General features: G+C 46.0%; 1 protein-coding gene across 1 annotated transcript in view; it reads left to right on the forward strand.

Moving 5' to 3' along the window:
* Positions 1–15074, forward strand: part of SHLD1 (shieldin complex subunit 1) — an 80217-nt gene that overhangs the window by 9735 nt on the left and 55408 nt on the right. Inside the window, exon 2 of the mRNA XM_026503054.4 lies at positions 448–628. Within this exon, the coding sequence (XP_026358839.1) occupies positions 451–628 (178 nt within the window). The 5' untranslated portion in view covers positions 448–450. The remainder of the gene's footprint in view (positions 1–447; positions 629–15074) is intronic.

A 15074-nucleotide genomic window follows, 5' to 3' on the forward strand; every position in this document is an offset into this window, starting at 1 on the left:
CTGAAATCATTATTATTTTTTTAAAGATTTACTTATTTATTTTAGAGAGAGAGAGAGAGAGCATGAGCAGAAGGGGCAGAGGGTGAAGGAGAGAGAATCTCTAGCAGGCTCCACACTGAACGTGGAGCCTGACGTGGGGCTCGATGACCCCCTCCCTGACCCTGAGATCACCCCCAGAGCTGAAACCAAGAGTCGGCCGCTTAACCGACTGGGCCACCCAGGCGCCCCTCCAGCTGAAATTATTAGTGGTTTCTCTCTGTGCTGAGAATATTTGTTTCTCCTGATGAAGAAACATGGTAAACAAGTACTGGGTCTGAAGTAAGGCCGAGGAAGACCGTTACTAACGGGCAGGTAAAGTGCTCTGGGACTTTGGCCCTTCCAGCTGTGGCTGAAATGGAAGCCCCGCTTCTGAAGCCTTTTGTGTTGAATTGTTTTTTTCCGTGGCAGGACATGGCGACCCAGGGAGCCACTCCAGGCAGCCAGTCAGAGGAGAGCAGCGCTTTGGACTTGCCGCCAGTTGATGACATAAGAGATTACGTGCTGCAGAGACCCCACCAGGAGGCCGACAGCGAGGCTTTTAGTTCTGTGGAAGCCCTTTCTCTTCCTGGCTCTTCTGATGTGGATTCAGGTGAGAAGCAGAGTTTAAAACAAGCTAACATTCACACACACACACACACACACACACACACACACACACACACACGGGCTACATATGGGTATGTGTTCGTTTGTTTCTCTCCCTTCCAGTGGCACCTCTCTGAGGAATGATCCATTGTCTGGGGTAGAAAACATCTAAGCGCAACTGTGGGGCGAGACTTCAAAGGACAAGCTCCCTAGTGTAACCGCCACACGGGGCTGTTTCCTGGAGGCCTTTTTTGTCTGAGTCCCTTTCTAATCTCCGTCCAGCTGCATTCAGAGGCTCGACAGGGAGAGGGTGGAATTGTTTTTTGTTTTGTTCTTTTAAAACTTCAGAAAGTAGCTGTGGGAGCCTGTTATATGTTATAGGTAACAGGGACTTTAGTATTCCTTGTATGAAGTATATTCTGCATTTGGGGAACAACTTTTCTACAAGTTTCCCTGGCTGAATTGCCAAAAAGTCCATTATTTAAGCTTAATGATGATTCCTTGACATAATTAGTGACCATCCCCGGTTGCAAAGCCCTTGTCTTCCCCAATTCATGCCTGGTCCAGACCTGGAGGTCCACGGACCTGGACTCAAAGCTCTGCCGCTTACTGGCTATGGGACTTGGGGGACATTTCCTAACAGCTCCGAGCTCTGTATACTTGACATCATCACTTGGACTTCTGTCAGACTTCTTAAATTTGGTGTATCCTAAACCAGATTGCTAATTCCTCTCCCTCCTCCCCAGTTCCTTCCCCCTCATGTTCTGTGAGGCTTTCTCATCTCAGAAAAGCACTTTTATCATCTGTTCACTTAGGCCCAAACCTAGAAGTCCTTGTCAACCTCTCTGACATCCGGTCCCTTACTGTCAGCTCCACCGAATAAATCTAGAATCTAAACAGTTTTGCCATCTCCACGGCCACTACCCTGGCGTGAGCCACTCTTGTCTGTCTTCTGGATTATCGTTGAGTCTCCTAACCACCTCTCTCCATACCTGTCCTGTCCTCCCACCATTTCTTCTCAACAGAGCCACCAGAAGATCCTCTTTAAAATACAAATCAGGGGCGCCTGGGTGGCGCAGTTGTTAAGCGTCTGCCTTCGGCTCAGAGCGTGATCCCCGCGTTATGGGATCGAGCCCCACATCAGGCTCCTCCGGTATGAGCCTGCTTCTTCCTCTCCCACTCCCCCTGCTTGTGTTCTCTCTTGCTGGCTGTCTCTCTCTGTCAAGTAAATAAATAAAATCTTTAAAAAATAAATAAAAAAATAAATAAAATAAAATACAAATCAGATCATATTAGTCCTTGGTGCAAAGCTCCCATGGCTTCTCTTCTGTCTCAGAGCAAAAGCCAAAGTCCTTAGCTGGCGCCCATGCCCTCTGAGCCCTGGGCCTGCCGCCTCTCTAACCTCACCTCCTACCTGTCTCCTTGCCCTGCCTGGGCTGGGCCTCCGCCACACCAAGCGTGCGCTCGCCCTTTCCGGAGGCCCACCCTTGCCTCCTGCGTCTAAGAGCCAGCCCCCCACCTCCTTCAGAGGCTCTTCTGTCACCCCCTTCCCCGGCTTTATTCTTCTCCACAGCACGAGGGCCATTGGGCACCCTGGGTAGGACTGTTAATTTCTTTGTCTCCCCTCACTGGAATATGAACTCCAGGATAACAGGTACTCAATAAATACTTGTATGAGGAAGGAATGAGTAAATATTAACTGCTATTATTATTTCATTGGGAGATATACCTGTATGGATTTGGGGCCGAACTTGATCCCAACATAAAACCTCTCTGTTCACCTCTCTACTTCCCACACATGTAGCTTAGGGCTGATTATGAGTGACTTTAGAACGTTCCATGTATAAGGAGTGGGAGTCATAGGTGGCACTGAATCAGGTGAAGCCTGAATGTAGCCCCGTAGCACAGTCAGCGTTGGAGGAGATTGTCAGACTGCCTCTGGCTCCCAGAAGAAAAGTCAAATTGTGTAACTGATGGAGACGTGGCCAAACGGTCGGCCATCAGTGTGCGCAAAGGAAGTTATCAGCTCATGTGCGGTGGTATAAATCCTCTGACATTTCTGTCAAGATCGAACACAAGAGGCTTGTAACGTGCACCCCACGCCCAGGTGAGTCACTCTGGGCCTGTGCCCTTCAGGGTCCCAGCTCTCATTTCTCCTCCCTGGTTGGGCCTCCGCCCCATCCCCGGGTGCCTGGGGCCTACACATGTCACCCAGCAAAGCCTCCCAAAAAGCAATCTGAAACTTCAACTGAAAGACAAATGACTAACCGTAGCTTCAAGTGTTGGCTTTTCCAGGAAGGCCTTTGTTTAAGAGGACGTAGCCCTGAAAGAATGGTGTGATTTCAGGAAGTAAGGACAGGTAGAAGAGAGATTTAGATTTGGAGGCTCTATCTTTCTGATGTTCCTAAAATGCGGTCCTAAACTCTAGGGGAAGTTGCTGTCCTAACTGCCCAGCCTGATTTGCTCTGGGCTGGTCATCTTCCACCTCCCGTTTCTCAAAGCCGTCCAGCTGTCCAACTGTCCAGCTGTCCAACTGTCCTTGAGGTTTGATTTTCTAAGTAGGATCCACTTTTCTTCCCTTCGCTGTGTGCATGGGTGGTTGTACTTACAGGTGCCCTCCCCCACGGCCCTCCAGCAGATAACTGATAACTCTGATCTGTTGTTTGCTCACGGACACAGCCTGCCTTTACATTGGTCTCTGTTGGTGCTCTGATGGCTACTGTTCTATTTCGATTCTTAACATATCCCACTCTCGAGCCAACTTGCATTCTTGGTTTTTGCTGCTGTGTGTTGTTAGGAAGTTGGTCTTCTAGAGATTGGTGAATACAGTCAAAGGTTTCCAGCTGACAGTCACCATGGGGCTGTACCCACCCTAGTATTCGCTCACTGTTGGCTACACTTACGAAGCTTGTGCTTGGCTCACCATATGGTTGACTGTCTCAAGAACTGGTGGAGTATGGTAGGCTGGTTACAGTGAAATAGAGGTCAGAGGGTGAAGCTAGGATCGGCTTCTCTAGCTGCTGGGTTAAGTGGGAGCTAGGAGCTGACCCTTAAGATTCAGTCATGGGTGCCTGGGTGGCTCAGTTGGTTAAGCGTCTCCCTCGGCTCAGGTTATGATCCCAGGGTCCTGGGATCCAGTCTCATGTCAGGCTCCCTGCTCAGTGGGGAGTCTGCTTCTCCCTCTGCCCCTCCTCCTGCTCATGCTCGTTCTCTCTCTCTCAAAAATAAATAAATAAATCGAAAAAAAATTCAGTCAAATTAACCCTGTTGTCAAAACCTGGAGTCCAAATTCAGATGCACAGTTAGCAAAGGGGTGGAGGCCACAATGGTGGTACAGAATAGCCCACTGGTAGCAGAGCACAGCCCTGCAAGGGGTGATGCAGCGAGTACCCAGAAACCCTGGCAGGTGGCAGGCAGTGCACAGGTGGCTTATCAGGGGGGAGTGGCAAGGCACCGACTTCAAGGTTCGAGTCAGCATCACGGTTGTAACCTCCGGAAGAATAGCACGCAAGGGACGAGTGGCCTCAGTTTTAGGAGATGGCAGGGACCACTGGGAAAGCCAGGTTGTAGGCTGTGGACCCGAGCTGAAGCCTCACTTTTGTAAAGGATCCCCCATTTCACCATGCAGCTCCCCTGCTCTTGCCAGAGAGGCTTTTTGAAGGGATTGCCTGTATTCCATTCTACTTCTTCTTACAATTGTTCCTCATTCCTGGGCACATGTCCTCTACCCCCACTACTCACTAGACTGAGCCTGCCCTTGCTCAGATGCCGCTGGTTCCCCCCGGAGCTAAATCTAATGGATACTTTTTTCCCGCGTGCGTGCACAGTGAGTGGAGGGAGGGGCAGAGGGAGAGAATCTTAAACAGACTCCCCGCTGAGCACGGAGCCCAGCAAGGGGCTCAATCTCACCACCCTGAGATCATGACCTGAGCTGAAATCAAGAGTCAGGTGCTTATCCTAGCGAGCCACCCAGGCGCCCCCCTAATGGATACTTCTCTGCCCTTATCTTGTATGCCCGACTGCCATATCACTGTCCATGCCCTGGAGGAGGATATTAGTAGCAAGGGACATGAGACTTAAGAGCACTTTCTAGGAAACTAATGAGTTGATAAGAATCTGAGAGTATTAGTCAGAAAAACCTGAAAGCCTTGGTCATTTCAGTCTGGATACCCAAAGACGGGCAGGCAAGACTGGGCTGTGTCTGTCCACATAAACACAGCTCGTCTGTCTTGAATCAGTGTCTTGAGCAAGGGTTGTCTAGCTACTCCTTATGAAGTGACGATAGAACAAACCACTTGTCACCTAAGCCAGGTGCAGGAGTACGAAACTCTCTCCCTCTGCCTTTCCTGGTGAGATCCGGCTGCAGACCACGCTTGCCCAAAAGGTCTTCCTGAAACTGCATTTCTGTCACATTCTTCAATTTAAGTCCCTTGGAGATGTCATTGTACACCTTCACTTTCCTTCCAACTCCAGTCAGACTCCTGTGCCTCATTTTCAGGGCTGTGTGTCCTCTCATGTCCGGGGCGTTGGTTCAAAATCTTTAACGACCGATTCAGCAGGATTGCGATGTTGTAATAACTGGCAAGGCTCCAGGCAACGTACAGGTGCACACCAGCTGCATGATACAGATCCCTGCCGGTGGGTGTCTAACTACTCATTAACACAGGCCTGCCAGTCCTGTCAGGCTGGTTTTTATGCACAGTCAGGCCATAATGCCTCCGCTGCATTGTTCCAGCCCTTGAAATGTGCTCCTTTCTCCCCGGTCAACTCCGGGCCACTCCAGAGATTGCTGAATCGAGTCCGTCATTCATCTCCAGTACACATTTATCGATGGCCTTGGGTGCCCTGCCTCTTAGATACTTGTTCCCTTTCTCTTTGGTTACTGGACTTGAGAAAAGCATAGAGTAGGCAGAAGGAAGTGCCAGGGAAGGGGGGTCATTGGTCTTGGATAAGCCCCTCAAAAGCAAAGTCACCAAGGTTTCCTGGAGGTGAAGTCCTGTGTGTACTACTCTGTGGCTTGTGAAAGTCAGTGCAGTTCCTGTTGCTGATCTCTTCAGGGTCCTCTGCAGCCTTTGCTCTGGAGAGCACCCCAGATGCATTCTCGTCGGGACAAAGAGCTCCTCTGAAGTCTTGGCTTACACGTTGCAGTATAGAGAATGGGAAATCTTTCTTTTTGAGCCCTTTCCTCAAACTTTAACTTCTAAGAGCATCTGTTGAGAAATTGGCTGAATGTGTACAGCAAATTGAATGTGAAACATAATAAGTCTTTGATGATTAAAAAACCTACCTGACAGCCCTGGCTCTGCGTTTAGAGTTAAATAGCGGTTTAACGTCCCCTTATTTTTCTTTTGGAATCTGTCAATGTCCCAATCTTCAAAGGCCATTTTGTAACCTGTATATTTAGGCATTTCATCCAAGGAATTTGATTTTTTTTTTTAAAAGATTTTTATTTATTTATTTGACAGAAAGACAGCAAGAGAGGAAACACAAGCAGGGGGAGTGGGAGAGGGAGAAGCAGGCTTCCCGCTGAGCAGGAAGCCCGATGTGGGGCTCAATCCCAGGACCCTGGGATCATGACCTGAGCCGAAGGCAGACGCTTAACGACTGAGCCACCCAAGCACCTGCTATTTAAGAGTAGAGAATTATAAGGGACGCCTGGGTGGCTCAGTTGGTTAAGTGTCTGCCTTCGGCTCAGGTCATGATCCCAGGGTCCTGGGATCCAGTCTTGCATCGGGCTCCTTGCTCAGTGGGAAGCCTGCTTCTCCCTCTGCCTGCCACTCCCCCTGCTTGTGCTCTTTTGCTCTCTTTCTCTGACAAATAAATCAATAAAATGTTTAAAAAAAAAAAGAGTAGATAACTGTATCTTTTTTCCTTTCTATGAGTCATATGATACCTATTTGTAATTCTGGAAAATTTTATTTCCATAAGAAATTTTAAGCTCTTAAATCTAAAATCTCAAAATAGAATTTATATAATAATTATAAAATTCTGAATGTGGTGTTGTCATTTTATATAGGAGTCACGATATATTTTAGACACGCAAATGATGTTAAAGACATTTTCCTTATAGTCATTAAACGATCCCCGACCTAGCAGCTACTGACCCAGCGCCCTCTAAACCGGACCCAAGATGGAGGAAGGGAAAGAAGGAGGTTGATGAATGGATTCTCTGAGAAATCGTAGAACAAAACCTGGTGCTTACTATGCCGTAGTCCAGCTGATGGGTTGTATTTGGGAAAGTTGAGTGTCCAGCACGGCAGGATTCCCTAAGTTGAGGCCTAGAGGTTCAGCCCCGTAGACTTCATTTTCAGATCCAGAGCAGGAGTTTGAACTCCTCTCTTGCTGCTGTTGGAAGGCAGCAGTGTGTCCTGATTGTGTGGCCCGAGTGGTGAGGGATGAACCTTAAGGGCCGATGAGTAAGGCCCACAGAGTCCGAGAATGTTATTGCAGCTTCTGGGCCAGCGGTGTTCCAATTGTGCTCCGGCCCTTCAGAAACTGTAAGGTCCGGATCAAACTTATGGGGGCCCTGGCCTCTCCACTCTTGCTCCCCATGTCAACTCACTTGTGTCATAGGCTTCCAGATGAGCAGTCATTGGAAGAAAGGATGTCAGGGCCCAAAAGAGTTTGAAAACCCCCAAGTTCACCCAGATGTGTCATTTTTCTGCCAGGGGCAGTCGAGCCCCAGGATAATGAGGCAGACCACCCGAGGTCCCAGAGCAACCTGGCAACTCCTCTATTTCCTCGGTGACCCTCTATATAGATTATTTCTAACTGTGATTTTTCCACCCCTTTTCTAAAAATAGAAGAATATTGTTCTCTATTTTAGACTGCTAAATTGTAGATAACATTAGTCATTAGAAATACACAGTTTAAGAGGAGAATTCTTTTCAAAGGCTCAAGAATGCTCTTTGGGGGCGCCTGGGTGGCACAGCGGTTAAGCGTCTGCCTTCGGCTCAGGGCGTGATCCCGGCGTTGTGGGATCGAGCCCCACATCAGGCTCTTCCGCTATGAGCCTGCTTCTTCCTCTCCCACTCCCCCTGCTTGTGTTCCCTCTCTCGCTGGCTGTCTCTCTCTCTGTCGAATGAATAAATAAAATCTTTAAAAAAAAAAAAAAAGAATGCTCTTTGGCATCTGCGACATCTCTTCATTGCTCCTCTCTTTTGAGTTTCAAAGATCTACCTGCTATGGGAGAAGAGGCCTCTTTACTTCCCTGTACTTTGCCCGCACTTACAGTTTTAAGAAGAAATCCCAGTGGGTTTGAAAGACAGGCTGTATTCCTGTCGAGAGCCACACCTACAGGCATTTGTCTCTGAAGTTCAAGTGCACAGGGTCTGACCCGATGGCTCTGTCTCCTCAAGGCTTCTGCAAGTGAGCGTTCACTCATGACGTGTCACTCAGCTGTGTCTTCTTATTTTTGTTTAAAGGTTTTATTTATTTATTTGAGAGAGAGAGAGAGAGAGAGAGAGAGAGAGCATGAGCTAGGGGGAGAGCGGCAGAGGGGGAGGGAGAAGCTGACTCCCTACTGAACTGATCCCAGGACTCTGGGATCCTGACCTGAACCGATGGCAGACGCTTAACCAACTGAGCCACCCAGGCGCCCTGCGTCTTCTTAAAATATGAGAGGACAAGTTGATTGAAGTAATCAAATGTAAACCGTCATGAGTATGGTTAATGTTAGGTATTTGTAGGACAGAGGAGACTATATGCAGTTGAGGAGAGATTATATAGTGTTTATCGTACACATACATTCCAGGCACCGTGCTATGCATGTTCGATGCACCGTGCCTTCTGAGTCTTACATCCGCCATTGTGATCTCCATGTTACCCAGGAGGAAATAGTCTTATAGAGGTGACAAGTTGATATGTTACCCAAAGAATAGTGGACAGCCGAGACTCAAATCTGGGTCAGGCTGACTTCAAAGGCAGAACTTTAAAGAAATGCAAACATTCAGGTATGAGTAAGTACTAAGTAGTAAGTCTTAAATATTTCTCTTCTAAGTGTTTCTCCTCCGGTCTCTGCTAGCTTCATTCTGCTGACCGTGCTAACCCTGAATATGTCTTTAGTATCAGCACCGTCCCAGAGGTGACCAGGACTCTGGTTCATTTTGACCAGCGTCCTGTCCACTGCTGCCTGAGCTTGCCTTTCAATCTCTTGTCTTCCCATTGTTGAAGAAGCTCTAACCTGCAGACTAATTGGAGAGAAGGCATTGCCTTCTAAGTTAAATTTCCCAACACCAGGTAGGTCCAACTTCTTATGTTAAAACCAAGGGAAGAGGGGCTTCTGGGTGGCCCCGTTGGTTAAACGTCTGCCTTCGGCTCAGGTCACGATCCCAGGGTGCTGGGATCAAGCCCACATCGGGCTCCCTGCTCTAAGAGGGGCCTGCTTCTCCCTCTTCCTCTGCTTCTCCCCCTGCTTGAGCTCACACTCTCTCTCAAATAAATAAATAAAATCTTTAAAAACCAAGGGAAGAAAACGAGTCTTCTCACTCTGTTTGCTGGAATGAATACAACCCTTGATAACTTTTCTGTCCAGAAGAAATTTTCTCATCTGGCCCAGGAACTATTCTTAAACGTGGCTCTCTGCCCTTTGAAATGATAAATCATGCTGGTTGCTGAGTGACTGCCCTTTATTACCTCCAGGCTCCCTGGAGGTGTTTGTAGAGCTGGGTTTTGCTAATGTGCTTGAAGTGACAAAACCCCAGCTTACTGGAATGTACTTTAAGGCTAAGTGTTTATCCATTCCTGGGTCGCCTATGCTTGCCTTCAGGATTCACATTTTATTCTCCACCGGTCTCATCACACAGTGCCTGCCGTTGTTGCCTTTTAAACGTAGACCCTGACGTGTGAGCAGCGAGTAAGGGTATGTAGTGCCTGGCACATAGAAAGTGCTCGGTAAAGGCTGGTTGAATGAGTCAATGGAGAGCATATGTAAGTGGAATTTGATAAGGTATGAAAATAGATATAAAATATTATAGTCCCTTGATCACCAGATTAGAGCTTTGGAGTTGTGGGTAATCTTATGTGTACTCTAGGATGAGAAAGCTTCTAAGTTAAGTAGTATATACTCTGACCTAATCCCTGCAGATTTGCTTAACTCTCGTTTGGAAAGTCCTCAGACTAGCCCATCCTGGCCTCTCGAAAGCCCTCAGCTTTTTCTCTTGATGAGAATACAGCAGAGAAATGAACATCTCTGAGGAGATAGAATGCTTCTGAGAGCAGAAAATTACCACTCCATTTCTCTACGGTGAAGAAAGTATGTTCCAAGCAGAATTGTTTCCTTAATTTATTTTTCCAGCAACTATTTCTCTAATTATAGTGCATGAGACTATGGCTTTAAAGGCTATCCCTGTATTTATTTATTTTATTTTAATTTGTTTGAAGGTTTCATATGTACTTTATTTCTTCATTCACATCGTGTTTTAATGGGGGCACAGTGCTTTTACTTGGCATTAATTATGAGTTGGTTTTGAAGCAATTCAGTATTACACCAGCTGGGATAATTACTGATCTCGCCATTCCTTTGGGGCGACTCTGCCAATGGGGGACAGGTTCCGTCCTATTCCACTGTATTCCAGTTTGTGTTGCTGTACCCAGCAACACAGAAAGTGGCTCCACTGGCTGATACAGCACTGCTGTATTCGTCATGGAAATCAGGTGTCCGGAAATCAGGTGTCCATTTCTGGTGGCTCTGCTTTGCCATTGTTTGCTGAATCCTTTGAACTTGGAGATGGCTTGGAGCTGGGTTTTTGTTTTTTTGTGGGTTTTTTTTGCCATGGGAACATCAGGAAGCTGCAGACAGAACAGTGGCAACTCCAGCTGCTAGTTTATTACAACTTCATGCCAAGTTCCCTTGCAAAGCACCCTCTAAAGACTGATTTTTAAAACTATTTTCTTTTTTTTTTAAGTTTATTTATTTAAGTAGTCTCGACACCCAACATGGGGCTTGAACACATGACCCCAAGATCAAGATCCGCACGCTCTTCTAGGCACCCCAAGAAAATTATCATCGTATAAGGCAATTGAGTGGAAAATTTTAATAAATTCTAAAAACAAGTAAACAAGCCAAGAGATTTAGCCCCATTTCTTCACAATATACTTAGTCAATAGATCCAGAATTTTCTGCTATGGAGAACTTCTGGAAAATATTAGAGTATGTTGGGGACGGTATAAGTAAAAAGATGAGGCAGTTACCCATGGGCCAGTGCCATTTTAGAAGTCGAGTTTGAGGGAGAATGGGTCAAAATAATATTCCATGTGTTTAGCCAGTAAAACCTAAGCAGCGGCTCTGGGTCTAGAACCCGGAGATGGTGCCTGGCAATTGCTTGCTATGGGGCAGTGTTTGAGTCTGCTGCCCTCTAGTGACTACTTTTTGCATATTCCTGAGCCTTACCAGGAACAAGAATTTGAGTGTACCAGATGTGTTAAGCCTTTATAGTTCATTCTCTGCAGTTTTTTTTCTTTTTTTTAAGATTTTATTTATTTGTCAGAGAGAGAAAGAGAGCGAGCATGAGCAGAAGAAGGGGGAGCGGCAGGCAGAGGGAGGAGCAGATTCCCTGCTGAGCAAGGAGCCCCATGAGTTACTCGATCCCAGGACCCAGGGATCATGACCTGAGCTGAAGGCAGACGCTTAACCAACTGAGCCACCCAGGCGTCCCCTTTGCAGAGTTTTTGTGCCTACTAGGAATAAAACCTCCAAGTTATTAGAGATTATTTTACTCCGTTGAAATCTGAAGCGCTAACTTGTCTTAAGGCCACCGATGTTATGTCTGGTTCCTGTACGGACGTTGTACAATTTGAGGACACCTTTTCATTCATCCTGTTTGATGGATAGCAGGCTAGAACACAAACATAAAACATGATGTCTGATTTTTCTTTGTGCCTTTGCCAAGAAAAAGTTGTGCTTTTCTGCAAAGATAAGACCAAAGGATTTAAATTTGCCTTATTTGATGAAATTATAGTAGCATTAAAGGGTGATGAGATTTTAAAAATCTTTTGGGATTTCTAATCTGACAAGATGGCGTACCCATTACTTCCTGCTAAATACATCTATAAACCACAGAAGCGTAGGAGGCAGTCGAAGAATATCGAGCGATGGTAAGAAGATGAATTGGTTCTGGGCCCCAGGATTGAAGGAACCACACAGAGGCAGGGTGTCTTCAGAAGAAGGTGACCAGAAGTTGGTGCCTTTCAGCCTGCCACCTAGAACAAGAAGGGGCCCAGGTAGGCTCATTTCTCCCCAGGACTGACCAAGTGGTCATCCCACATGCCCAGGAGAGCCCAGCACCCACCGAGAGGGAATCTGTAGAAAAACCCGTAAACATCAGTGGCCGGAGGATGCACTCTCCTCCACTGGGCCATAGACGTCACTCCTCTGTTAAGCCAGACCCAGGTGGCCGGGTGACACAAGCAAGGGGATTCTGCCAACACAATAAGTGACCTAGCCTGGGAAGCCCCTTTGTCTCCATGGGCCTGAGACTCCCCCTGCTCCCTACCCTGTTACATTCACTGGGGCAGCTGGGGAGCAGCTGAGGGCACTGGAAAGGGGGAACTGCACTACAACGAGCAGCCCTCCTGGAAAGCCTACTCTTAGAAGGGGCCTGAGATCCACCCCCCACTGAGAGACACAAAGGCTGGGCTAGTCCGTCAGGCAGTGCGAGCCAGTGGGAGCCAGTGGGAGCCTATGGGAACCTTCGCTGCACCTGATAAACCAAGGAGACCAAAGTAAACAGCAAAGGCTCTGAAAATTAACCTGTCATTAGAACCACAGCCCATAAAAGTATGAGCTGTGTGCTAAACCTAGACAGGATGGCTGTATGCTAAAATAAAGGATTTAAGTAGGACCCAGATCACTCGTCCTTCCAAGAAACGAAAATCACAACTTGAATGAGTCAAGTCACAGACATCAACACTGAGACGAAGCAGACATGGGAATGAACTGCTAAGGCTTTTAAAGCAATCACCGTAAAAGCACTTCCACAATCAGTTACAAATTCTTTTGAAACAGATGAAAAAATAGACAAGCTCAGCGAGGGGCGCCTGGGTGGCTCAGTCAGTTAAGTGTCTGCCTTCGGCTCAGGTCATGATTCCAGGGTCCTGGGATCGAATCCCTGCTTCTCCCCCTGACTGCTGCTCCCCCTGCTTGTGCTCTCTCTCTGCCAGATAAAAAATAAAATGTTGATAAAAAGAAAAGCTCAGCGAAGAAATCCAAGTTATAAAGAAAGCAAATGGAAATGATTGAAATGAAATATATAATAGCTAAAAAATTGATGAATTGGACCTCATCCAAATTAGAAACTATTGTTCTCTGAAAGCCCACATAAAGAGGATGAAAAGACAAGGTACACACCAGGAGAAAATATTTGCAAATCTGTTACCTGACAAAGGACTAGTGCCTCCAGTGTATAAAGAACTGGCAGAACTCAACCACAGAAAAGTAAACCATTCAAATAGAAAATGGGCAAAAGACATGGGGAGACATTTCTCGGAAGAGGCTATCCAGATAAACATGTGAAAACATGTTCCACATCATTAGCCATCAGGAAAATACAAATTAAACTAATGATACCTGTAGAAATGGCTAGGATAAAAATCGACACCACCAAATGCTGGTAAAGGGGCAGGGAAGCTGGACCACTCACACATGGCTGGTGGGAACGTAACATGGCACCGCTGCTTGAAAACAGCTTGGCAGTTTCTCATACGACTACCCTGGCAGTTACCGCACGACCCAGCAGTTGCACTCTCAGACGTTTATCTGGGAGAAACGGAAACTTATTTTGGGCAAAAGCCTGAACATGAATGTTTGTAGCAGGTTTATTTATAACAGTGACGAACTTGAACAGCCCAGATACGCTTCATCAGAAGATGGTTGAGCAAACCGTGGTGCGTCCGTCCCAGGGAGTACCACTCAGCAGTTAAGGGTAATGAACTATCCAGACATGCAACAACATGGGTGAATCTCCCAGGGAATCAGCGGCATGCAGGGAGGGGGGGGTGAGAATTTCAAAAGTTTACATATTGTGTTTTATTTACATAATCTTTTTGAAGGGACAAAGTTTCTAGAAATTGGAGAACGGACTAGTGGATGTCAGGATTTGGGGTTGGGGTGGACAGAAGGACAACATGTGGGATCCTTGTGATGGAAATAGTCTGTATGTTGACTGCGGTTGCAGGTGGGTGAACCCACACATGTGATAAGATTGTAGAGACACACATAAAAGAGTACAGGGAAAACGAGAAATCTGGATTTATCCTTTCCAGTATTCCATAGTTTGAAGGGCACTGGGGGGAACTGGGTAAAGGTTCACAGGATTTGTCTGTTTTGGTCCGTAGCACGGCATGGGAGTCTTAATGAACTCAGTAAAACTTTCAACTAAAAAATCTGTTGGTCATCAAAAAGATCCTGGCCTTTTTTCTTTTCTTTTCTTTCTTTTTTTTTTTTTAAGCTTATTTATTTTTTTAGTAATCTGTACACCCAGCATGGGGCTCGAACTCCTTACGCTGAGATCAAGAGTCCGTTCCAAACGCCCCAGGCCCCTTTTCTTTTAAGTACTTTTGAGATCACCTTTTCCTTGTTTTCCTTTGCTTGTTTATGTTTCTCTGAAATAATTTTATTTTTTCTCTGAAACAACTTTAAAAATTGTTATACAAATAATTCCCTATCTTTGATCATTTTCATTGTTTCTAAGGGTTTTGCTGTTATAAAGGGCTGTGTTCAACATCCTTCTGATTAAGCCCTTGTATTTATCTTAAATTATTTTTCAAGCTAAATTTCTATAAGAAAATTTGCTCTATCACATTAAAACTTTTGACATATATTACTAGTTTGTCCTCCAGAAAAGGGATGAAAATAATTTTTTCCAAGACTCTTCTCGACACTAATATAATTTTTTGAAACTCTGCTAATTATAGGGGAAAAAGATTTCTTGTTTTAATTTGCATTTCTCTGATTACAATGTAAAGAAATATTGTGTTTTCTTTTTTTTTTTTTTAAAGATTTTATTTATTTATTTGACAGAGATAGAGACAGCCAGTGAGAGAGGGAACACAAGCAGGGGGAGTGGGAGAGGAAGAAGCAGGCTCATAGCGGAGGAGCCCGATGTGGGGCTCGATCCCAGAACGCCGGGATCACGCCCTGAGCTGAAGGCAGACGCCCAACCACTGTGCCACCCAGGCGCCCCAGAAATATTGTGTTTTCTTGAACATTTTCTTTTCTATGGATTGCCTGTTTTCTATTGGAATTGTAACCTTACTAATTCATAAGAGTACCTTATACATCAAGAATACTAAATCTTTAGCATTTCTTGCAATAATTTTTCCCAGTTTTGCCTTTTAATTTTTATACACTCTGATTGAAATTTGTTTTCTCTAAAATGACCAAAGTAGGGCGCCTGGGTGGCTCATTCGGTTAAGCTCCTGCTTTTGGCTCCGGTCATGATCCCGGAGTCCTG

This window comes from Ursus arctos, unplaced genomic scaffold (genome assembly GCF_023065955.2).
Source record: "Ursus arctos isolate Adak ecotype North America unplaced genomic scaffold, UrsArc2.0 scaffold_16, whole genome shotgun sequence".
Lineage (NCBI taxonomy): Eukaryota > Metazoa > Chordata > Mammalia > Carnivora > Ursidae > Ursus > Ursus arctos.